This window comes from Mobula birostris, chromosome 6 (assembly GCF_030028105.1).
Source record: "Mobula birostris isolate sMobBir1 chromosome 6, sMobBir1.hap1, whole genome shotgun sequence".
Classification (NCBI taxonomy): Eukaryota; Metazoa; Chordata; class Chondrichthyes; order Myliobatiformes; family Myliobatidae; genus Mobula; species Mobula birostris.
Window position 1 is genome coordinate 67,747,885 of NC_092375.1, and position 26,866 is coordinate 67,774,750.

General features: G+C 42.9%; 1 protein-coding gene across 1 annotated transcript in view; it reads right to left on the bottom strand.

Annotated features, from left to right (window-relative positions):
* Positions 1 to 26,866, bottom strand: part of LOC140199082 (cilia- and flagella-associated protein 47-like) — a 697,686-nt gene that overhangs the window by 105,110 nt on the left and 565,710 nt on the right. Inside the window, exon 58 of the mRNA XM_072260570.1 lies at positions 896 to 1,055. Within this exon, the coding sequence (XP_072116671.1) occupies positions 896 to 1,055 (160 nt within the window). The remainder of the gene's footprint in view (positions 1 to 895; positions 1,056 to 26,866) is intronic.

Sequence of the window (26,866 nt, forward strand, 5' to 3'; positions counted from 1 at the left end):
CATGTGTTTTGATTTCTGCAATGTAAAGGAGACCACGTACAATGCACTAGACTGGAATAAACTACAAGTGCAAGTCCAACTGTTTAACGTGGAAACTGTTTCAGTCCCTAGATGTTGGGAATTGTTCCATCACTTGTGATTGGAAAGGAAATTGCCATTAGAAATGGGGCTGTCGGTGGGATTGGAAGAGTGAACTACGGAATCACAAAGGGGACAATTCCTGAGAAATGCTGAAAGTATGGAGGGATTAAGAAATGACTTGTATCTGGAATCATTTTGATGGTTCTTCTTAAGTCCCCTTAGTTACAGAGACCAAAACTACACACAGTGCTTCAGTTGTGATTTCATAAAAGCTTTGAACAGCAAAGCACCATTCCTGTTATACCACAACACTCTTGCATAAAAAGCAAATCTGTATCTGTCTTCAATACTACTCACAGTACCTGTAAGTTAACTTTTTGTGTTTCGTAAACCAGCAAAATAACATCACAGAACACAAAAATTTACTAGTTTCCCTTAAAAAAACTTGCATTATATTTCTTCCAAAATAAAAGTGCACAATTGCACATTTCCTCTATTATACTTATCATGAAAGCCTATTCCTCACTTATTCAGTGCCTATCAATTTGCAGACACCTAGCGCTCTTTTCATCTGACTTTTATCATCAGTAATCTTGGATGTTAAATTCTTCTTTTGTCTTAATGACTCACGTGAATCTGTTCAGTTTTGCATTATTTCTTTGCATTTAATTGTCATTGTGTAATAATCTACTGTCAGCACTCACATCATCTCATATTTACATCAAAAATATAATATCATATATTAAATTGATTCTTTAAACAGTTATAAAAAACAAATATTTCTGCTTCCATGCCTGATGTGTCAGCATCTTACCTTTTCATTTCTTGAGTTGTTATATTTGGCACAGAAGGAGGCCAAGTACTTCCATCCTGTTTCCTGATTTGGACCACCATCAGCCCCTCATAAAATGTCATGTCATCTGGTGCAAATATCAAAGGAATGTCCAATTTCCCTTTTGGCAGAAGTAATATATCTATTCAAATGAAAAATGTATGGTATTAGAATGTATTGTCAGAAAATCTTATGTCCCAGAGACATGAAATGTGTATTTCACATATGACAAATCTAATTTAAAAGATTAGATTTTGTAAATGGCTTGATGGAACAAGGTGCCAACAAAAAGAAATATGATGCACCACACAGACAAATCAGTTGATATACAATTTATTGCTTATGATAAATTTAAGATTTAAGGCACACTATTAAATTTATGCTGTTATGCAAGTATTAAATTATAAATTAACCTGACACCACATCGGTAGAGGAGTTGTATAGGCATGCAATTGTAAACCTTTGCTACATCTTTACAAAGATACGACATAGTTCAATATTATTTTTAATGTGTATATGTATTCTTAGAATGACAAGGAGTTAATATATTAAAATACATTATTTTGAGTTCTTTGTGGCTATAACGAGCACAGTGGATAGAGGGGAACAGATGTACGTTATTTACTTGGATTTCCAGAAGACGTTTGATAAGGTGCTGCATAAAAGACTTCTCCATAAGATAAGGATGCATAGAGTTGGGGGTGATGTATTAGCATGATTAGAGGATTGGTTAACTACTAGAAAGCAGAGAGTTAGGTACATGGGTATTACTCTGGTTGGCAATCAGTGGTGAGCGGTGTGCTGTAAGGATCTGTGCTGGGCCTGCAACTGTTCATGATATGCATTAAATATCTGGAAGACAGGACCAAGTGCAGTGTATCTAAGTTAACTGATGATACTAAATTGAGTGGAAAAGTAAATTGTGCAGAAGATACGGAGAGTCTGCAGAGAGATACAGATAGGTTAAGTGAGTGGGCAAGGGTCTGAGAGATGGAGTACGATGTTGGTAAATGTGAGGTCATCCACTTTGGAAGGAAAAATGAAAGAGCAGATTATTTATATGGTAAAAAAATTACAGCATGCTGCTGTGCAGAGGGACCGGAGAGTGCTTGTGCATGAATCACAAAAGGTTGGATTGCAGGTACAGCAGTCTATTAAGAAGGCAAATGGAATATTGGCCTTCATTGCTGTAGGGATTGAATTTAAGAGTAGGGAGGTTATGCTGTACAGGGTACTGGTGAGGCTGCACCTGGAGTACTGAGTGCAGTTCTGGTCTCCTTACTGAGGAAGGATATATAGGCTGTGGAGGCAGTGCAGAGGAGGTTCACCAGGTTGATTCCAGAGATGAAGGGGTTAGACTAGGAGAGATTGAGTCGCCTGGGACTGTACTCGATGGAATTCGGAAGAATGAGAGGAGATCTTAGAGAAGCATATAAAATTAAGAAAGGGATAGATAAGATAGAGGCAGGAAGGTTGTTTCCATTGGTAGGTGAGACTAGATATAGGGGACATTGCCTCAAGATTTGTGGGAGTTGATTTAAGATAGAGATGAGGATTCTTTTCTCAGAGAATGGTGAATCCGTAGAATTCTATGCCCAATGAAACAGTGGAGGCTACCTTAGTAAATCTATTTAAGATAAGGTTGGATAGATGTTTGCATGGTAGAGGAATTAAGGGTTATGGGGAAAAAGCAGGTAGGTGGAGATGAGTCTATGGCCAGATCAGCCATAATCTTATTGAATGGCACAGCGAGCTTGATGGGCCAGATGGCCTACTCCTGTTCCTGTTTCTTATGTTCTTATATTAGCTACAGTACATTAGAACTTTTCCAATAGACTGCCCTTCACATCCAAAACCATTCATTTAAATACATTCTATGCTAAACATAAGATGAAAAGTTCTAATTGTATGAGTCACACGTCATTAACTCTAATAAAGTTTGTCTCAAACTTCCTGTGTCTGTTGTCTCACTGTATTAGTTCTCAGCGAGCAGGAGGTCAAGTCTGGGAGAAGGTACTGTAAGTGGTCTGTTGGACAGAATGTAGATTGTGGTTGAGGAAGATCTGGGATTATGGATATTCGGCTTAAGGGCTGGGAATATAAGAGGCAGGAGGGATGGTGACTGGGAATCTCAGGAGAGAAACTGGTTGGGCTAGAAGCAGTATGGCTGGGTGTCATGGACCCATGAAAGACCATGAATGCATGATCATTATTCTATAAGGGTTTGTTTGTCTTATGAGTATATCTGCAATGGCAATGGCTACATCATAACAAAGTAAAATTGGAAAAGGGCTGCATTAAGGCCCTTAGTATCAGTGTAACAATTTTTATTAAAAGAATGCATACTTAATGTAGCAGCATGACATTATATACTTCACAAGAGCCTAAGAAAGCAAAATCATAAATCAACCCATATTAGGGAATTAGGGAAGCTAACCAAAAGAAGTACATTTTCATGGGTATCTTAAACCATAAATGAGACTTAGAGGCAGACAGTTAGAAAAAAAATTCCATAGTTTACAGCCCTGGTATGATTTGGTAAATGAAGCATTATGTGGGAAAATGTGAAACTGCCCAGTTTAGGAGGAAAAAATTAAAAACAAGCTAATGGTGGAAGATTTCTTGGAGAAGGGATTTGTTTGCTGAGTCACACACGGCTCCTATGTAGATACATAAAATAATTGGAAAAGCTAACACCATGCTTTCAATTATTGCTCGGGAAAAAGTGGGGAGAAAATAAATATTAAAAACCGTAGGTAATGGAAATAAAAACAGAAAATATTAGAAAAGCCAAGAAGATAAATGGAGTTCATAATTCGAGTCAAAGGCCCTGGGAAAGCAGGTTAGTTTCAAATGGCAGAAAGGATGATGTATGGATAGGTAGGGTAAAGAGAATAACTCACATAGGATGACAAATACTTCTTGACAGAGTCATCTAATTAATAGATTAATGAAAGTCACAAGAGAGAGAACAGCATAAAGAAAAGAATGAAGAAGCTATGAAATAAAGGTCATTAGTGAGAGATATTACAAACAAATTATGTTAAACTATGAAATGCACAGCTGTGAGAAACGGTTGGCAGATCAGTTGGAATCAATGGACAGAGAAAACCCAAAGTTATATTACAGGTGTATGACCAACAGTGGAACAGGTCAGTTCCAAATTAAATGATACAGCAAGTTATCATAAATTGTTGAATTCAGTAATGACTCTGGAAGGCTGCAAGATTTCCATGAGGTGCTTTTCCTCAAGCTTCAATGGGCCTCATTATAAAAGTGCAAGAAGCAATGGACATTGGTCAGATTGGCAGGCTAGTGGAAGATTAGAGTTGTCCTGTGGATTGAAAGTTGATGCTTTGCTTTGTAGATGGGCAACATATCTGCAATTGGTTTTCCCAGTATAAAGAAGATTACATAATGAGTGTGATGTGAGTTCTTGACAAGGAAGTTTGGACCCCAATGCTGTGGTATCTGAAAAAACATTCAAGACATGGTATCAAACTATATCTGAGCGCCAATCAAATGCTAGGTGATATCACTAATGATTATGATTAAGCACTGAGCAAGGAACTTGTAGATTCCTTAAATAATCAATGCTGGGGACCCAGAACATAGAATCATAGAAAACCTACAGCACAGTACAAGCTCTTCGGCCCACAATGCTGTGCCTAACACTTACTTACTTTAAAAATTACCTCGGGTTACCCATAGACCTCTATCTCTCAAAGCTCCATGTACCTATCCAAGAAACTCTTAAACAAACCTACTGTATCTGCCTCCACCACTGTTGCCGGCAGCCTATTCCACGCACTCACCACTCTGTGTAAAAAACTTACCCCTGACATCTCCTCTATACCTACTTCCAAGCACTTTAAAACTGTGCCCTCTCATGTTAGCCATTTCTGTCCTGGGAAAAAGCCTCTGACTATCCTCATGATCGATGCCTCTCATCATCTTATACACCTCTATCAGGTCACTCCTCATTCTCCGTCACTCCAAGGGGAAAAGGCCAAGTTCATTCAACCTATTCTCATAAGTCATGCTTCCCAATCCAGGCAACATCCTTGTAAGTCTCCTCTGCACCCTTTCTATAGTTTCCACATCCTTCCTGTAGTGAGGTGACCGGAACTGAGCACAGTACTCCAAGTGGGGTCTGATCAGGGTCCTATAAAGCTCTTACATTACCTATCAGTTCTTGAACTCAATCCCACAGTTGATGAAGACCAATACATTGTATGCCTTCTTAACCACAAAGTCAATCTGTGCAGATTTGAGTGTCCTATGTATTCAGACCCTAAGATACCTCCGATTTTCCACACTGCTAAGAGACTTACCATTAATATTATATTCTGCCATCATATTTGACCTACCAAAATGAACCACCTCACACTTATCTGGGTTGAACTCCATCTGCCACTTCTCAACCTAGTTTTGCATCCTATCGATGTCCGCTGTAACCTCGGACAACCCTCCACACTATCCACAACACCTCCAATCTTTGAGTCATCAGCAGATTTACTAACCCGTCCCTTCATTTCCTCATCCAGCTCGTTTATAAAAATCATGAAGAGAAGGGGTCCCAGAACAGATCCCGGAGGTGCACAACTGGTCACCGATCTCCATGCAGAATATGACCTGTCTACAACCACCCTTTGCCTTCTGTGGGCAAGCCAATTCTGGATCCACAAAGCAAGGTCCCCTTGGATCACATGCCTCTTTACTATCTCAATAAGCCTTGCATGGAGTACCAAATCGAATGCCTTGCTGAAATCCATATACACTACATCTACTGCTCTATCTTCGTCAATCTGCTTAGTCACATCCTCAAAAATTCAATCAGGCTCATAAGGCACAACCTGCCTTTGACAAAGCCATGCTGATTATTTTTATCATATTATGCCTCTACTAATGTTCATAAATCCTGCCTCTCAGGATCTTCTCCATCAACTTACCAACCACTGAAGTAAGACTCACAGGTCTATAATTTCCTGGGCTATCTCTACTCCCTTTCTTGAATGCGGGAACAACATCTGGAACCCTCCAATCTTATGGAACCTCTCCCATCCCCATTGACAATGCAAAGTTCATTGCTAGAGGCTCAGCAATCTCCTCCTTGCCTCCCACAGTAGCATGGGGTATATCTCGTCCGGTCCTGGTAACTTATCCAACTTGCTGTTTTCCAAAAGCTCCAGCACATCCTCTTTCTTAATGTCTATATGCTCAAGCTTTTCAGTCTGCTGTAAATCATTCCTACTATTGCCAAGGTCCTTTTCCGTAGTGAATACTGAAGCTAAGTACTCATTAAGTTCCTCCGCTGCCTCCTCCTGTTCCATACATACTTTTCCACTGTCACACTTGATTGGTCTTATTCTGTGACGTCTTATCCTCTTGCTCTTCACATACTTGTAGAATGCCTTGGGGTTTTCCTTAATCCTGCTCGCCAAGACCTTCTCATGGCCCCTTCTGGCTCCCCGAATTTCATTCTTAAGTTCCCTGCTAGCCTTATAATTTTCTAGATCTCTAATATTACCTAGCTTTTTGAACCTTTTGTGAGCTTTTCTTTTCTTCTTGTCTAGATTTTCAACAGCCTTTGTACACCATGGTTCCTGTACCCTAACATTCTTCCCCTGTCTCATTGGAACGTACCTGTGCAGAACGCCACACAAATATCCCCTGAACATTTGTCACATTTCTGCCGTACATTTCCCTGAGAACATCTGCTCCCAATTTATGCTTCCAAGTTCCTGCCTGATAGTTTCATATTTCCCCTTACTCCAATTAAACATTTTCCTAACATGTCTGTACCTATCCCTCTCCAATGCTATGGTGGAGGAGATAGAATTGTGATCACTATCTCCAAAATGCTCTTCACTGAGAGACCTGACACCTGACCAGGTTCATTTCCCAATACCAGATCAAGTACTGCCTCTCCTCTTGTAGGCTTATCTACATATTTTGTCAAGAAACCTTCTTGAACACACCTAACAAACTCCATCCCATTTAAACCCCTCACTCTAGGGAGATGCCAATCAATATTTGGGAAATTAAAATCTCCCATCACGACAACCCTGTTACTATTGCACTGTTCCAGAATCTGTCTTCCTATCTGCTCCTCGATGTCCTTGTTACTATTGGGTGGTCTATAAAAAGCACCCAGTAGAGTTATTGATTCCTTCCTGTTTCTAACTTCCACCCACAGAGACTCAGTTGACAATCCCTCCATGACTTCCTCTTTTTCTGCAGCCGTGATACTATCTCTGATCAGCAGTGTCACGCCCCCACCTCTTTTGCCCCCCTCCATGTCCTTTCTGAAACATCTAAAGCCTAGCACTCTAAGTAGCCATTCCTGTCCCTGAGCCAACCAAGTCTCTGCAATGGCCACAACATCATAGTTCAAGTACTGATCCACTCTCTAAGCTCATCCGCTTTGTTCATAATACTCCTTGCATTACAATTGACATATTTCAAACCATCGATCTGAGCATGCCCCTTCTCTATTACCTGCTTATCCTCTCTCTCACACTGTCTACAAGCATTCCCTATTTGTGAGCCAACCACCCCATCCTCCATCTCTTCAGTTCGGTTCCCACCTCCCAGCAATTCTAGTTTAAACTCTCCCCAGTAGCCTTAGCAAACCTCCCTGCCAGGATATTGGTCTCCCCGGATTCAAGTACAACCCATTCTTTTGGTACAGGTCACTCCTGCCCCAAAAGAGGTCCGAATGATCCAGAAATCTGAATCCCTGTCCCCTACTCCAATTTCTCAGCCATGCATTTATCCTCCACCTCATTCTATTCCTAAACTCACGGTCGCGTGGCACAGGCAGTCATCCCGAGATTATTACCTTCGAGGTTCTGCTTCTCAGCTTCTTTCCTAACTCTCTGTAGCCTGTTTTCAGGACCTCGTCCCTTTTCCTACCTATGTCGTTCATACTAATATGTACCACGACCTCTGGCTGTTCACCTTCCCACTTCAGGATATTGTGAACGCGATCAGGACCCTGGCACCTGGGAGGCAAACTACCATCCATGTTTCTTTCCAGCATCCAAGAATCACCTGTCTGACCCCCTAACTATAGAGTTCCCTATCTCTGCTGCCTTCCTCTTTCTTTCCCTGCCCTTCTGAGTCACAGGGCCAGACTCTGTTCCGGAGGCGCAACCACTGTTCTTCCCCCAGGTAAGTCGCTCCCCCCTAACAGTACTCAAACAGGAGTACTTATTGTTAAGGAGGACAGCCACAGAGGTATTCTCTAGTATCTGACTCTTGCCATTCCCTCTCCTGATCTGTCTTCCGAGGCCCCGGTGTGACTACTTGCCTATAGCTCCTATCTGTCATCTCCTTACTTTCCCTGACCAGATGAAGGTCATTGAGCTGTATGTCCAGTTCTCAATCTAGTCCTTAAGGAGCTGCAGCTCAATGCACCTGGTGCTAATGTGGCCGTCTGGGAGGCTTGGAGTCTCCTGGACATCCCACATCCGACACCCAGTACAGAACACGAGCATCGCAGACATACTTCCTATTCCTATTCTTCACAAGTAACTTAACTCGCCTCGATCCATTATTACCGAAGCCCCATTGAGCCAAAACCCTCCTACTCTGACTCCCTCTACTCTGATGCCTGCTTCTCTGTTGCCCACTTTATAAAGATGTCTTCTTTTTCAATTCTTCCTGCTGGTCTAACTTGCTGACATCCATGCACCAGCATAGTCGTGCCTTGATCATAACATGATTATGAATGAATGGGAGCATCCTAACCCTTAGAGAGGCTGTGCCAGCTATCCATACTCTGTACTCCGGTGTGTTAGAGCATTTAAGTTTCAAAAGCTGATGTGGTTGGGAGCATCTTGTAACAGAACCCCCTCCCCTACAGCTGACTCTTGATGACCCTGGTTGCTCGGAGAGGCAGTGATGGTAATCGTGAATGAGACTAGGATCTAGACTAGGGTCTCTTTCTGGCATCCAGTACCTTTCCTCCAGTCTAAATCCCTCCCAGTCCACTGGGTATTGCCAAACTCCTTGAGCAGTATGCGTGTCCAAAAATCTTTTCACTGTGAAGGCTCGATAAACGTGGGTGGCGGTGGGGCCGATGGTGATGGCGCTAAGGGGCTGGTGCAGACAGGTTTTAATTTAGAGTTGTGAAAGGTGAGCTTGATCTTTAAGGACTTGGGGAGCTGCAGGGTGTAAACCACTGGGTTTACTTTCCTCATGATCATAAAAGGACCAACAAACATGGGCACCAACTTTATAGATTCCACCAGGAGAGGCAAATCATGAGTAGACAGACACTTGTTTTCCAGGCTGCAGCACAAGTCCCAGACTTTCCCTTCGGTTTGTCTTGGTCTCTGCTCTCCAAGTAGATGCCAGAAAAATCTTTCTTGCCCTCATCTATTTCTCCTTGCAGTGTTGGATAAGACATTCTGCCGCAGTGACCCCAGCCTTGGCTTTTTGTTCTGGAAACAGAGGCGGAAGATAATCAAACTGGCACTCAAACGGTGACATCCCATGTGCCAAATTCTGTAATGTGGTCACAACTCAAAATGGACAAATGGCCACACAACTCATCAGCTCTTTCCGAGGCCAGGCATCTCAGTGTACGTTCTGAATCTTGGTTGGTCCGCTCCATCTGGCCATTGGACTGTGGGTGAAATCCAGGGAAAAGGCTTGCTCTTGCCCCTATCAGTTTACAGAAAGCTTTCCAGAAAAGTGATGTGAATTGTGGACCACAATCTGAGACAATGTCCACTGGGAATCTATGGACAGTGAAGGTCTGGCCCAGGATAATCTTGGCCATGTCCGCTGTAGAAGGTAGCTTCTCCAAGGCAATGAACTTGCAGGCTTTCGAAAACTGATCAATAACCTTCATGATGACCGATTTCCCCTTGGATGACAGGATACCTGTGACAAAATCCATGGAGAAGGGTGCCCGATATCTTTTCAGGACGAGTAGGGGACCCTAGAGGACAGGTACGGGGCTCTCTGTTCAGGGTGCATACCTTACATGCCTGCACGTACTACTGAATTTCTCTCATCATTCCAAGCCACCAATACCTCCTCTTGATAAACTAGAGGGTACCTGGCAATCCCTGGGTGTGCGGTTATTCTTGATGGATATCTCCATTAAAGTACCTGGGGCAGGACGGAACTTAGGATGTACAGCTGACCTGCAGGACAACTCCCAGTAAAACTCCCCTTGCGATTGGGCATTGTGAAGAGCATTGATTCCCCAGCAAATTGGTGCTACAACCATGGCTTGGGGCAAAAGGCTCTCATTCTGGTTTGTCAAACTGGCAGGACAGGGCATCGGGCTTCTGGTTCTTAGACTCCGGTCAATAGGTCAAGACGAAATTAGACTGGTTAAAAAATGAAAATCGCCTGGCCTGCCTGGAATTCAGCCTCTTGGCCTCCTGAACATAGGCCAGGTTCTTATGGTCAGTCCAAATAATAAAAGGGTTCTTGGCCCCCTCCAGCCAGTGACGCCATTCCTCCAAAGCTAACTTAACTGCAAGAAGCTCCCAATTCCCAATGTCATATTTCTCTGCTGGGGATAGCTGCTTGGAGAAGAATACACACAAATGCAATTTACTGTCCAAAGGTGATCATTGAGACAAGATAGCAACCACTCCAATGTCTGAGGCATCCACCTCCACAATGACAGGAAGGGCCGGTTTAGAAGAAGCCAAGATGGGAGCTGTAGTAAACAACTGTTGAAGCTCTGCAAAAGCAGCCTCTGCTTCAGTTGTCCAGACGAAAGGACCCATGGATCTCTCAGTTAGAGCCGCCAACGGAGCTGCCACTCCGAAGTTCCTGATGAATTTCCGATAGAAGTTAGCAAACCACAGGAATCGTTAGACCTGTTTGATATAGGATTATGGTGGCCAGTCTCTGACTACCTGGGTCTTGGTAGGGGCCATCTTATCATTAGAGATGATGAAACCCAAAAATGAAACAGTTGTCACATAAAACTTAGACTTTTCCAACCTGACAAAATCCCTGGGTCTAGGAGCCTCTTTAAAATGTTCCTGATGTGAGCTATGTGCTCCTCCATGGATTCTGAGAAGGTTAGTATATCATCCATGTAGATGAAGGCATACCTATGGAGTCTATCGTTTATAAAGGCTTGGAAAATGGATGGGCAAGGCCAAAGAGCACAACCTGGTACCTATAGTGCCCTGTTGGTGTATTGAATGCTTTCTTCCCCTCATCGCCCTCCCTAATTAGGACCAGGTTGTAGACACTCTGGAAGTCTAATTTTGTAAATACCCTTGTCCCTTGGAACATCTTGAAAGCCGTATTCATAACAGGAAGGGGTAGTGATTCTTGATTGTTATGCAGCTTAATCCCCTGTGTTCAACGCATGGCCACCGGCTCCCCATCTTTCTTTTGTACAAAGAGGAAACTTGCGCCAGGGGGTGAGGTGGAGGGCCAAATGAAGCCTGTGGCAAGAGCTTCCTTTATATACTCCCCCATGGCGCTTTTCTCTGGGCCTGTGAGCATGTACGAATGATCCCATGGAAGACAAGTACTGGGCAATGGCACAGTCATAGGGTCAATGCGGTGGAAGAGTCGAGGCTTTTTCCTTGCTGAGGACCTCCTCTAAGTCCTTGTAAACAGAGGGAGTTTCGACCGGTTTCTGGACCTTCCTTCGAGGATGACTCTTGAGACTTCTTTGGTGACAGGAATGGTTCAACGGGCTCCAGAGTCCTCTCTCCAAGCTCATAAAGTTCATCCGTGGAAACAATGGCCAAATCAGAGTCCGACTCCCCATCTGTATCCACAGGCAATGGCAGTGAGATGTTAAAGAGGGTTCTTGCAACCCCAGAATAGGGTTCAAGGATCGGTGTAAGGGAGCCTTTCCCTTCATTGAGGCCTGGCGACTGGGATCTTCCCGTAAGAAGAGAGATAATGAAGGCCATCTTTCTCTGCTCAGAAGGGAACCGGGATGGCTGGACTTCAAATACGAATGAGCATTGGACGAGGAAGCCGCGGCAAGAACCAGGTCACTGTTGAACCTCTCCAGAATTGGAAGATGGAACGGCACCGCAGAGTGAACAACAGCCTCAGCTGAGCAACTTTGGCTTCCTCCCTGCAATAGTTGGCACATGGCGACCTGGAGGTCACGTATCTCCAAGCTTTGTCTGGAAATTTTCTCACTGTGGTTGGCCACAACTGACGAAAGGCTCCAATTCCCCTCAGGTTCCATGTTGGCTCAATTGTACTGTGATGAGAGTCCTTGATGAGGATGATGTGGACCCAGATGCTGGGGTATCCAAAGCAAGTTTCAAGACACGTTATCGAACTGAATCTGAACACAAAACAAATGCAAGGTAATATCACTAGTAGGCTTACAATTGAGCACTGAACTTATGTTCAGATTTTCCTTAAGTACTCAATTCTTGGCACCCACAACGTGATTGTCAGTTAATGGGAATGTCCTAAGCCCTTAAAGAGGTCGTACCAGCTATCCGTACTCCGGAGAATTAGAGCATTTAAATCATGGAAGCCAGCGTGTTCGGGAGTATCTCATAACAAAGAGAAAAAAATGCAGTACGTTAAAGCAGAAGAAGTACTTCATCTGGAATGCCTGTTTGGGTCCCAATATGTTGGGATGGATAGGTGTTGCATCTCCTGCAGTTTGCATGAGTAGCATAGTGATTGCTGGAAGATGGCAGATCAGAAAGATCCTTTAGAATGCTGAAAGGGGAGGTGAGATCAAGATGGCAGCAGAATCTAGTTCAAGCAGAGGAGAACTACAAAAGTAAGGAGCTTCTGCTTGACTTACATGGGGTGCTGGCGAGACCACCACTGGAGTATTGTATGCATTGCTGGTCTCCTTATTTCGGGAATGATGTCAATATGTTAGAAGCCATTCAGAGAAGGTTGAACTGGACTTATACCTGAAATTGGTGGATTGTCAAACATGGAAAATATGGGCAGACTCAAGGTATCCACGGGAGTTTAATCAGAAGAAATTAAGGGTCTTAACAGGATGGTTGTGGAGAGGATGTTTTCTCTTATGGGATTATTTAGAACTAAGAATCAATGTTTAAAGAAGTTCAGTTGCCCATTCACATTGAGGAGGAACTTGTTTGCTTTGAAGGCTCGAGTCTTGGGAATCCTCTTCTAAAAGGGCAGTGGGCACAGAGTCTAACTATTTTTAATACAGAGGTAAAGGGTGGTAACAGTAGGTGGATGAAAATTCAGAACTTAGGTTAGAAACCTCATGTTGTTGATCGATCACATTGTAAATAAAGACAAAAAAAAGGCATGAGGGATTGAGTGGGCCTCTAGTTTATTCCTTCTAATATATATGCTCATATATTATCCTTAAATGTCTCAAGAATTTGAATGAACCTTTTGAAGAAGTGATCAAGAGGATTGATGAGAGTGGGGAGTAAATGTTGTATACATAGATTTCAGTAAAGTCTTTGACAAGATTTTGCACGATAGGCTGGTCTGGAAGTTTAGTTCACATGCAATCCATAGTGAACCAACCAATTAGATATAAAATGGCTGGGTGGAAGGAGTCAAAGGATGGTAGTGGAGGGCTGTTTTACAGATTGGGGGCCTGGGATTACCACTGCTACAGGGATTGGAACTTAGTCTACTGATGTTCATCATCTGTATTAATAATTTGGATAAGAATGTTCTTGGCCTTGTTACTAAATTTGCAGATGACACCAAAACTGCTGCTATAATGGTCAGTGAGAGGGCTATCTAAGATTACAACAGGATCTAGATCATCTGGGAAAGTAAGCCAGGAAATAGCTGATGGAATTTAACTTGGATCAGTGCAAACTGTTCCATTTCGGGAACATAAATATGAGCAAGACTTATACAGTAAATGACAGGACATTGGAATGTATTGTAGAATGGGGAGACCAAGGGGTACATGTATGTAATTCCCTGACAGTGGCAATACAGGTAGACATGGTGTTGAAGAAGACATTTGGGATACTGGTCTTCATTGGGCAGGGCACTGAATTCATAAGTTGGGATGTTATGTTGCAACTGTACATGACGCTGGTGAGGCCACACTTGGATTACTCTGTGTAGTTCTACTCACCTATTTATAGGAAAGATGTTATTAAGCTGAAAGGAATACAGAGAAGATTCACCAAGATATTTCTGGGACTGGACAGCTTGAGTCATAAGGAGAGACTGGAAAAGCTGGGCATCTTTCCTTAGAGAATAGGAGGCCGAAAAGTTATATAAAATCATGAGGGACATGGATAAGATGAATAATCACAGTATTTTCCCTAAAACAAAAGGACATAGATATAAGATGAGACAGAAAAGATTTAAAAGGGATCTGTCAGGCAACTTTTTCACTCTGATGGTGGTGGGTATATGAAATGAAATGCCAGAGGAAATGTAGATGTGGGGACAATCATGTTTAGAAGACATTTGGACTGGGTCATGGATAGGAAAGGTTAAGATGGATATGGGCCAATTGTAGGCAAATGGGACTTGCTTAGACAGGTATATCAGTCAACGAGAATGAGTTGGGCCAAAGGTCCTGTTTCCGTGCAGTACATCTCTGTGACTCTATAAATGGAATTTAGTGCTGGTCAAGACACATGGATATCAAATTTCTAAAATACCTCGTTTGCAGAAGATAGATTGAGAAAGTCTGGTCAGAAATTGAGGCCCTCTGTTGTTGGGGCCAAGCATGGATGTTGCGTCCCAGCTGTCGACATGATACATGATAAGTAGTGGGAGCTTATCCCCACTACCGCCCCTGGCTGTAACAACCTCATGGAATCAGTCAGGGATAGAGCAGTAAAATATGAAAGCTACAAAGATGTGGATAATGGTCTGATTCGCAAATAATTTGAGGAACGCAGCTTCCAGCACTGTTTTCGACTATTTTAGTGATTGTGGTCTGAAGCTTAATCTGGTATTTGTATCATATGAAGCCTATTGCCAGACAGAAGGCTAAAACTGTCACCAGGGGATGCAGATTATGATGGAAACAAATGAGAATGGCTTTGAAATTTCTAATATTTATTTGTAGAAATATTCAGTTCATTCAGTTTTGGATGTCAGACAAGCAGGCTGAAGATTCAAGAACAATTGCAGATTCAAGAGAGGGGATGAAGAAGGATTCATTGTCATCATGTTGAAACTAACATTTTGTTTTTGGATGTTACCAATGGGCAGCATGTAGAATGAGAAGAAGAAGTGAATATTATATTCCAAAAAGCGACAGCAATGATGTCATCGTGAGTGTAATTCTCCTTCTATAATTTACAGAACAAAATGGAACCGCTGTTATCCCAGCAAGAGGAAAGTAGGTGGTAAAACATCGGGAAAGGATGATGTGATGTGGTCAACCATATTAAGACTTAAGCACAATCAAAATGGATAAGCTAAAATAGATTAGCTCTAACACAATCACATTTTGTTGGAAGCAGCCTTGATAAAAATGGTGGCAGTAGAGCAAACAGGATTGAAAGATCTCAAATAATGAGGTTCATACAGAAAAGAGTTTCAAGTAGGAAAGGGATTTTAGAAATGGATCAGTAGTTCACTGGAATGAAAGGGTTATTGATTTTTGTTTTGAAGGGAAGATAAGAAACATAGAGGAAATCATAAAGAAATGAGAGAAAGGAGTTTAGAGCTAGGAAAGGATGAATTTGCAGTATCATCCTGTGGACTGGGAAATTGAGTAAAGTCATTTGGCTAAATGGTCTCCATCTTGGAGACAAACGATATTTCAATAATGTTTTGAATAAAATATGACAAATGCTAAAAATGAATTTAATTCTTCTTTCTTTTAGCTGATTCAATTTTGGGATAAGGAATGACTGGGATAAGCACAGCCATGTGGATATAATATGGAAAGAGAGAAAGCAGGTTAAATTTGATCTCCACTGAGGCCAAGGAATTATAATTAATTCCAGTCCACTGATTGCAATGCAAGTAGCAGACAATTTCAAGCTGCCCATACTGTATATTATAAACATATCAACTTTCATCCAATGCAAACAATGCTGTTGGTTGAGACTACTGTATTATCATGAACAGTTGACAGCCTTTGGTGTCTAATGGAAAGATGAGTTTCTGAAGAATTAAGTTCTTTCTCACCACACAGAACTACAGAGCATTTCTGAAGAATCATAGACCCAAAACTGCTTCTTTTCCACAGATGCTACCTGACTTCCTGAGCATTTTCTGTTTTCATTGCACACCTTGTTTTTTTTGAACATTTTTAGCATTCTAAAGTTATTTTCCACCATCTCCACAGCAAAGTTGTGGATTACACCAAAACTGGGGGAATAGTGAACAGCAAGGAAGGTTATTGAAGCTTACAGCATGATCTGGATTAGCTGGAAAAATGGAATGAAAAATGAGTGATGGAATTTCATGAATTTAAAGCGTGAGGTATTGGACTTTGGCAGGGCAAACCAGGGTATGAATAACATAGCGAATGGTAGAGCACTGAAGTGTGCAGCAGAAAAAAAGGGAACATATATCAATAATTTCTGAATTTTTAAATAAGTAAATCAATTACAGAATACATATATTGAATAGATTAAAAAATTGTGCAAAAAACAGAAATATTGTATATTAAAAAAAGTGAGGTATTGTCCAAGGGTTCAATGTCCATTTAGGAATAGGATGGCAGAAGGGAGGAAGCTGTTCCTGAATCACTGAGTGTGTGCCTTCAGGCTTCTGTACCTCCTACCTGATGGTAACAGTGAGAAAAGGGCATGCCTTAGGTGCTGGAGGTTCTTAATAATGGTCGCTGCCTTTCTAAGACACCAGTCCCTAAAGATGTCCTGGGTACTTTGTAGGCTAGTACCCAAGATGGAGCTGACTAGATTTACAACTTTCTGTAGCTTCTTTCAGTCCTCTGCAGTAGCCCCTCCATACCAGACAGTGATGCAGTCTGTCAGAATGCTCTTCACGGTACAACTATAGAAGTTTTTGAGTGTATTTGTTGACATGCCAAATCCCTTCAAACTCCTAATAAAGTATAGCTGCTGTCTTGCCTTCTTTATAACTACATCGATGTGTTGGGATCAGGTTAGATCCTCAGAGATCTTGAGACCCAGGAACCTGAAGCTGCTCACTCTCTCCACTTCTGATCCCTCAATGAGGATTGGTATGTGTTCCTTATTCTTACCCTTCCTGAAGTCCACAATCAGCTCTTTCATCTTACTGGCATTGAGTGCCAGGTTGTTGCTGCAGCACCACTCCACTAGTTGGAATATCTCACTCCTGTACGCCCTCTCGTCAACAACAATGGTTGTATCGTCAGCAAATTTATAGAGGGTATTTGAGCTATGCCTTGCCCCACAGTCATATGTATATAGAAAGTAGAGCAGTGGGCTAAACACACATCCCTGAGGCATGCCAGTGTTGATCGTTAGCAAGGAAGATATGGTATCACCAATCCACACAGATTGTGGACTTCCAGTTAGGAAGTCGAGGATCCAATTGCAGAGGGAGGTACAGAGGCCCAGGTTCTGCAACTTCTCAATCAGGATTGTGGGAATGATGGTATTAAATGCTGAACTATATTTGATGAACAGCATCATGACGTAGGTGCTTGTGTTGTCCAGGTGGTCTAAAGTCGTGTGGAGAGCCACCGAGATTGTGTCTGTCTGTCGTTGACCTATTATAGCGATAGGCAAATTGCAATGGGTCCAGGTCCTTGTTGAAGCGGGAGTTCAGCCTAGTCATGACCAACCTCTCAAAGGATTTCATCACTGTCGATGTGAGTGATGCTGGGCGATAGTTGTATAAGGCATTGTTGAGGCTGAATTTGGAGTACTGTGTGCAGTTCTGGTCACCTGTCTACAGGAAGGATATCAATCAGCTTGAAAGAGTGCAGAGAAAATTTAGAAGGATATTTCCAGGACTTGAGGACCTGAGTTATATGGAAAGGTTGAATAGGTTAAACCTTTATCCCCCTGGAGCATAAGAGAATGAGGGGAAATCTTATAGAGGTAAACAAAATTATGAAGGGTATAAAAAGGGTAAATACATGCAGGCATTTCCCTCAGAGGTTGGGTGAGACTAGAACTAGAGGTCATAGATTTAGGGTGAAAGGTGAAATATTTAAGGAGAACCTGAGGGGGAACTTCTTCAATCAGAGGGTGGTGTCAATATGGATTGAGCTACTGACAGAAGTGGTGAATGGGGTTTCAATTGGAACATTTAAGAGAAGCTAGGAGAGGTACATGGATGGGAGAGGTGTGGAAGGCTATGGTCTGGATGTGAATGAGATGAGGCAAAAAAACAGAATTAAAAGTCTCCAGGTACATGGTCAAAAAGATGGTGCAAACCAATGCCTTTGATGATCAATCATTATTAGATTAGATTAGATTCAACCTTATTGTCATTGTGCCGAGTACAGATACAAAGCCAATGAAATGTAATTAGCATCTGACCAGAAGTGCAAAAGAATAGTATTATTTACAAAATAACTGTGAATAAAAATTAAGTGCTACAGCACACAAATATAAAAGTACTGAGACAGTCCAATATGGGTGCAGTACTGCTTAGCGCTGTGATGTGAGGTTTAGCAGGGTCACAGCCTCAGGGAAGAAGCTCTTCCTGAGCCTGCTGGTGCAGGAGCGGAGGCTCCTGTAGCGCCTACCAGATGGGAGGAGAGTAAAAAGTCCATGGTTAGGGTGAGATGCATCCTTGATAATGCTTTTCACCCTGCCCAGGCAGCATTTATGGTAGACGTTCTCAATGGTGGGCAATTGGGTGCCGATAATCTGCTGGGTAGTTTTCACCACCCACTTGAGTGCTTTGCGGTCTGATATAGGATAATTGCCACACCACACTGAGATGCAGTTGGTGAGTATGCTCTCAATGGTACAGCAGTAAAAGTCCGTCAGTATCCTGGGACAGAGGTGAGCTTTCTTGATGCTCCACAGGAAATATAGGCGCTGTTGCACCTTTTTGATCAGGATGGAGGAGTTCAGGGACCAGGTGAGATCCTTGGAAATGTGGAACCAAGGAATTTGAAGCTTGATACATGCTCCACTACAGCTCTGTTGATGTAGATGGGGACATGAGTGTGGCTCCTAGCATTCCTGGAGTCCACAATAATGTCCTTGGTCTTCTGGGTGTTAAGGGCCAGATTGTTATCAGCACACCACGTGGCCAGGTGCTGGACCTCGTCCCTGTAGGCCGTCACGTCATCCCCTCTGATCAGGCCAACCACCGTGGTGTCGTCTGTGAACTTGATTATGGAGTTAGAACCATGTACAGGAACGCAGTCATAGGTGAAAAGGGAGTACAGAAGAGGGCTTAGCCCACAGCCTTGAGGCACACCGGTGTTCAGGGTGAGAATGGAGGAGGCGAGGTTGCCTAACTTAACAGATTAGGGTCTGTTAGTCAGAAAGTCCAAGGTCCAGTTGCAGAGGGATGAGCTGATACCAAGCTGGCGAAGTTTGGCGATCAGCTTGGAGGGGATCACAGTATTGAATGCCGAACTAAAGTCAATGAACAGCATTCTGACGTAAGAGTTGGGGCTGTCCAGGTGGGTCAGGGCAGAATGAAATGCCGTGGAGACAGCCTCCTCTGTAGACCTGTTGGTGCGATAGGCAAATTGATGGGGGTCCAGGGTAGTGGGCAGACAGGATTTCAGATGTGATAGAACCAGTCTCTCAAAGCACTTTGCAATGATGGGGGTGAGTGCAACTGGACGGAAGTCATTCAGGCCCGTGGCAGTGGAATGCTTCGGCACTGGCACGATGGTGGCAATCTTGAAACTTGTGGGGACAACTGCCTGTGCCAGGGACAGATCGAAAATGTCCGTGAAGACCCTGGCCAACTGCCCTGCACAGACTCTGAGCACACAGCCAGGTATTCCATCCAGACCAGCTGCCTTCTGTACATTCACCCTGCTCAGGGTGGCGCAAACATCGGAGGTGGAAAGTGAGAGAGGCAGTTCACCAGGTGGGAGATCCGCTTTGAGGGTGACCTCCTTGTTCTCTTGGTCAAAGCGAGCATAGAAGTAATTGAGCTCATCAGGGAGGGAAACAGAGCTGGAAGGGGGCACAGTACTAGGAGGTTTGATGTCTGTAATAACCTGTATGCCATGCCACATGTGCCGGGGGTCCGAGGAGTTGAAATGCTCCTCGATTCTCTGTTTGTATATGTGTTTAGCCTGAGAGATTCCCCTCCTCAGGTTGGCCCTGGCTGAGCTGTAAGCCTCCCGGTCTCCAGACCTGAAGGCTGAATCTCTGGCTTTGAGCAGGAGACAAACCTCTCTGTTCATCCATGGTTTCTGATTGGGGAAAACTTTTATTTGTTTTTGTGGTGTTAGTCTATCTACACACTTGTTGATGTGCTCAAGGTCAGAGTGGGTATATAAGTCAATGTTAATCTGAGAGTCTGTGGTGGCATGGGCAGCAAACGTTCTCCAGCCTGTGTGCTGAAATTGGTGCTGAAGAACAGTCAGCACCCTCCAGCCAGATCTGAATAGACTTCACAGTGGGTTTCACATGTTTAATGACCAGGCTATACTTGGGAAGCAAAAACAATGAAAGTTGGTCGGACTGTCCCAGGTGGGGGAGGGTAGTGGCTTTGTAAGCGTCAGCCACATTTGTGTGGACATGATCTAAGGTTTTATTTCCCCTTGTGGTACATGATACATTTTGGTAAAATCTTGGAAGCACGGTATGTAGGTTGCAATGATTAAAGTCCCCAGTGACAATAAAGGCTCCGTCTGGATGCAATGTCTGCAGTTTGCTAATAGCGACACTGAGGTCTTTCATGGCTACTTTAGCATTAGCATCCAGTGGTACATAAAGTGCAACAGCAATGATACATGTGAACTCTAACATTTATCCTTTCCTCAACTGAATATAGCATGAATGACAGATTCTATACCTGAAAGATGGTGAAGAACCAGGCATGAGCATCCCACATTCACAGGGAAATAGGTAAGAACGTTAAGAGACATGAGCTCACATATGAATTCTGTTGCAGCAAAGAAATGAAGACATTGATTAGAGGAGTGTAGAAAAAAAGGCTGATGCATTGGAAACCTGCACAGACACTCGTGTTCAATGTTGAAGAGTATTGACAATTTGGAAAAGGTCTTTGTACACAGTTTGGAGTTTTATTTTCGCTTATGGAATTTGTAGCTGTCTCCATTTGCAGGCACAATGAAGTATTTGATGGCTGATACTGAAATACAAGCAGAAGTCATCCAATGTCCGAGTGATGCAGTGCACTTTTGTCATCATGGCTATGGATTAAACTGAAAATAGGTCTGCAGGATGTCAAAGCAGATCAGCAATTTGTCCTTCAACAAGGCAGTCAGAGAATTGATAGTGTCTGATGATGGATCTTCAAGCTGAAAGATTAACTTTGTTTCTTTTTACATATGTGCTGCCCAGTCAGATCTTTATTTCATGTTTTCAACATCTGTAGTTCTTTTTATCCTCACATTAAAGGAGATTAATTGACAGTGTACTGTAGGGAATAATTTCATTCATAAATTTTGTTTGGAATTGTTACTTTGCAATGGTTTTTACTTTTGTTTTTTGGCCATCATTTCAATGTCACTATTTCTCATCTTTGTCTTCCTTCACCCATCTGTTCACTGTTTAGCTCCTGACAAATCAAATATCCTATCACAATAGCAATTTTATACAGCATCTGTGTAGACTACCATAAGAAATGAAATTACTCTCAAGAGTACTTCACTTTGGTATTTGCCAAGGAGAAAGATATTGGAGATAATAAGATCAGAGAAGAGTTTGCAAATATTCTCAGGTACGTTGACACATAAAGAAGGATGATGTGCTAGATCTCTTGAAGATCATTAAGGTGAATAAGTCCCCAGGGTTGGATAGGACTTGTCACCAAATGTTGTGAGAGGAAAGACAGGAGATTGCTTGGGGCCTTGACAAGGACTTCTGTTTTCTCTTTGTTCACAGACAAAGTACCAGAGAATTGAAGAAGAATCAGTGTTGTTCATCTGTTTAGGTAGGGCATTAGGGACAACCAGGAAATTATAGGTTGGTGAGCCTTACATTAGTGGTAGGGAAATTACTGGAGAAGATTCCTAGGGATAGGCTCTACTAACATCTGAAAAAACACAGATATCATTTTCGATAAAAAGTTGAGTTTTTTGAGGTGATGACAAAGATAATGGAGGATAGCGCAGTGGATATTATTCACATGGCCTTCAGTAAAGCATTCAAGAAGTTGCTTCATTGTGGGCTGAGCAAGAAAATTAAGGTATGTGAGATCCATCGACGTTTGGACTTCTATTGCCTGTAATATATATGAACGATTTGGATGAAAATACAGGTGGGCTGATTAGAAAGTTTGCAGGCAACAAAAAAAATTGGCAGACCTGGGGCTAATGAAGAAGTTTGTCAAAGGATACAACAGAATATAGAAAATAGAACATAGAATAATACAGCACAGTACAGGCCCTACGGCCCGCAATGTTGTGCCGACCCTCAAACCCTGCCTCCCATATAAGCCCCCACCTTAAATTCCTCCATATACCTGTCTAGTAGTCTCTTAAACTTCACTAGTGTACCTGCCTCCACCACTGACTCAGGCAATGCATTCCATGCACCAACCACACTCTGAGTAAAAAACCTTCCTCTAATATTCCCCTTGAACTTCCCACCCCTTACCTTAAAGCTATGTCCTCTTGCATTGAGCAGTGGTGCCCTGGAGAAGAGGCGCTAGCTATCCACTCTATCTATTCCTCTTATTATCTTGTACAACTTTATCATGTCTCCTCTCATCCTCCTTCTCTCCGAAGAGTAAAGCCCTAGCTCCCTTAAACTCTGATCATAATGCATACTCTCGAAACCAGGCAGCATCCTGGTAAATCTCCTCTGTACTCTTTCCAATGCTTCCACATCCTTCCTATAGTGAGGCGACCAGAACTGGACACAGTACTCCAAGTGCGGCCTAACCAGAGTTTTATAGAGCTGCATCATTACATCGCAACTCTTAAACTCTATCCCTCGACTTATGAAAGCTAACACCCTATAAGCTTTCTTAACTACCCTATCCACCTGTGAGGCAACTTTCAGGGATCTGTGGACATGTACCCCAAGATCCCTCTGCTCCTCCACACTACCAAGTATCCTGCCATTTACTTTGTACTCTGCCTTGGAGTTTGTCCTTCCAAAGTGTACCACCTCACACTTCTCCGGGTTGAACTCCATCTGCCACTTCTCAGCCCACTTCTGCATCCTATCAATGTCTCTCTGCAATCTTTGACAATCCTCTACACTATCTACAACACCACCAACCTTTGTGTTGTCTGCAAACTTGCCAACCCACCCTTCTACCCCAACATCCAGGTTGTTAATAAAAATCATGAAAAGTAGAGGTCCCAGAACAGATCCTTGTGGGACACCACTAGTCACAATCCTCCAATCTGAATGTACTCCCTCCACCATGACCCTCTGCCTTCTGCAGGCAAGCCAATTCTGAATCCACCTGACCAAACTTCCCTGGATCCCATGCCTTCTGACTTTCTGAATAAGCCTACCATGTGGAACCTTACAAAAATCTATATAGATCACATCCACTGCACTACCCTCATCTATATGCCTGGTCACCTCCTCAAAGAACTCTATCAGGCTTGTTAGACACGATCTTCCCTTCACAAAGCCATGCTAACTGTCTCTGATCAGACCATGATTCTCTAAATGCCCATAGATCCTATCTCTAAGAATCTTTTCCAACAGCTTTCCCACCACAGACGTAAGGCTCACTGGTCTATAATTACCAGGACTATCCCTACTACCTTTTTTGAACAAGAGGACAACATTCGCCTCCCTCCAGTCCTCTGGTACCATTCCTGTGGACAACGAGGACATAAAGATCCTAGCCAGAGGCTCAGCAATCTCTTCCCTCGCCTTGTGGAGCAGCCTGGGGAATATTCTGTCAGGCCCCGGGGACTTATCCGTCCTAATGTATTTTAACAACTCCAACACCTCCTCTCCCTTAATATCAACATGCTCCAGAACATCAACCTCACTCATATTGTCCTCACCATCATCAAATTCCCTCTGATTGGTGAATACCGAAGAGAAGTATTCATTGAGGACCTCGCTCACTTCCACAGCCTCCAGGCACATCTTCCCACCTATGGCTTTCCTACTATATCAGAACCAGAACAGTACATTGCACTCCAAATGAGATTTAACAAGGTGCTTCATTGAAGGCTGATCAAGAAAATTAAGGTATGTGAGATCCATGGACGTTTGGACTTCTATTGCCTGTTACGTATATGAACAATTTGGATGAAAATGCAGATGGGCTGATCAGCAAGTTTGCAGGCAACAGTTTGAGATCAACTATACAGGGTACTGGTGAGGCCACACCTGGAGTACTGTGTGCAGTTCTGGACTCCATACTTGAGGAAGGATATACTGGCTTTGGAGGCAGTGCAGAGGAGGTTCACCAGGTTGATTCCAGGGATGAAGGGATTAACCTATGAGGAGAGATTGATTCGCCTGGGACTATACTCTATGGAGTTCAGAAGAATGAGAGGGGACCTTATAGAAGCTTACAAAATTTTAAAAAGGATAGATAAGATAGAAGTAGGAAAGTTGTTTGCATTGGTAGGTGAGACTATTACTAGGGGACATTGCCTCAAGATTCAGGGGAGAAGATTTAGGACGGAGATGACGAGAAACTGTTTTTCCCAGAGAGTGGTGAATCTGTGGCATTCTCTGCCCAGGAAAGCAGTTGAGGCTTCCTCACTAAATATAGTAACAGTTGAATAGTTTCTTATGTAGTAAGGGAATTAAGGGTTATGGGAAAAAGGCAGATAGATGGAGCTGAGTTTACGGACAGATCAACCATGATTTTATTGAATGGTGGGGCAGGCTTGATGGGCCGGATGGCCTACTCCTGTACTATTTCTTATGTTCTTATCTAAAATTTTATATGGCTGCAACATGATTTCCCAGTTTTTGTACTCAATACCCCTACCAAGTATGTTTTATGCTTTCTTTACCACCCTTCTACACATGTTGTCACTTTCATTTTCAGTCATCTGATCTATAGAGTTGTTAAGTGTGTATCAGAGTTTGTTAAGTGTGTCCAGGACGGATTCCTGTCACAGTGTGTGGACAGGCCAACTAGGGGGAATGCCATACTAGATCTAGTACTAGGTAATGAACCGGGTCAGGTCACAGATCGCTCAGTGGGTGAGCACCTGGGGGACAGTGACCACCGCTCCCTGACCTTTAGCCTCAACTGCTTCCCTGGGCAGAGAATGCCACAGATTCACCACTCTCTGGGAAAAACAGTTTCTCGTCATCTCCGCCCTAAATCTTCTCCCCTGAATCTTGAGGCAATGTCCCCTAGTTCTAGTCTCACCTACCAATGCAAACAACTTTCCTACTTCTATCTTATCTATCCTTTTCAAAATTTTGTAAGCTTCTATAAGGTCCCCTCTCATTCTTCTGAACTCCATAGAGTATAGTCCCAGGCGAATCAATCTCTCCTCATAGGTTAATCCCTTCATCCCTGGAATCAACCTGGTGAACCTCCTCTGCACTGCCTCCAAAGCCAGTATATCCTTCCTCAAGTATGGAGTCCAGAACTGCACACAGTACTCCAGGTGTGGCCTCACCAGTACCCTGTATAGTTGATCTCAAACTGTTGCCTGCAAACTTGCTGATCAGCTCATCTGCATTTTCATCCAAATTGTTCATATACGTAACAGGCAATAGAAGTCCAAACATCCATGGATCTCACATACCTTAATTGTCTTGATCAGCCTTCAATGAAGCACCTTGTTAGATCTCATTTGGAGTGCAATGTACTGTTCTGGTTGTGATATAGTAGGAAAGCCATGGAGGCTTTGGAGAAGGTACAGAAGCGATTCACCAGGGTTTGAGAGTATTAGCTATGATGAGACTTTGGACAAATTTGGATTGTTTTCTTTGGAGTATGGGAGGCTGAGGAGTGACCAGATAAAAGTATATAAAATTATAAGAAGCATAGATGGGATAGATAATCACAATTTTATTTCCTTAAACCTATGCAGTACATAGGTTTAAGCAAAGGTTTATTTTACAGTAAGTGTTGTAGGTACTTGGAGTATACTGCCAGGGATAGTAGTGGAAGTAGATAAGATAACTAAGTTTAAGAAACATTAAGAGCGGCACAGATATGGGCAAGGCATGGAGATATAGATCATGAGCAGTCAGATAGGAATAGTTTGAATTGGCATCATAGTCAGGCCACACGTCATAAGCCAATGGGCCTGTTTCTGTGCTGTACATCATCACCAAGAGGTGGTGATCTGACATGGCGGTTTTGTCAGACTCATGTTCCTCCAACCTTGAACACATAACAATCAAATACCATCCATTCTATTTCCCAAGGAGTTCTCCTTCAGAATCCTTACTACAAGCTTACTATAATCACCAGCAGCCAACTATAATCAAACACTTGAGATACTGCTTGATGCCGTCTCCAAACAAGAAATAGTTCGCCCAACACATTTCAAATCATAGTTGAGGACTTCAACTAAGCTTGCTTAAAGAAAACTTGTCCAATTACTATCAGCAAAAAACCTGTAGCACTCGTGCTCCCAACACACTAGACCACTGATATAATAAGTTATGGAGTGCCTATCATTCCATGCCCAGAACGCATTTCGGTAAATTGTATCACTTAGCTGTCCTCGTACCTGCATACAAGCAGAGGCTAAAGAGCAAAGCTCCAGAGATTAGGACAACAAAAAGGTGGTTGCGGGAGGCAGAGGAGTGGCTAGGGATTGCTTCGAGTCAGTGGACCGGGCGTATTGAAGGACTCATCTGTAGATATGAATGAATGGTTGACAAGGACGTTATTAAAACAGTTGTAGATGAGTGTGTCTGAACAAAATCCTTCAGAGTCATCCCCAGTCAAAAACCTTTGATGAACCATGAGATCCCTAATCTGCACAGGGCAGATCAGAGGCATCGGAGTCTGGTGACCTCT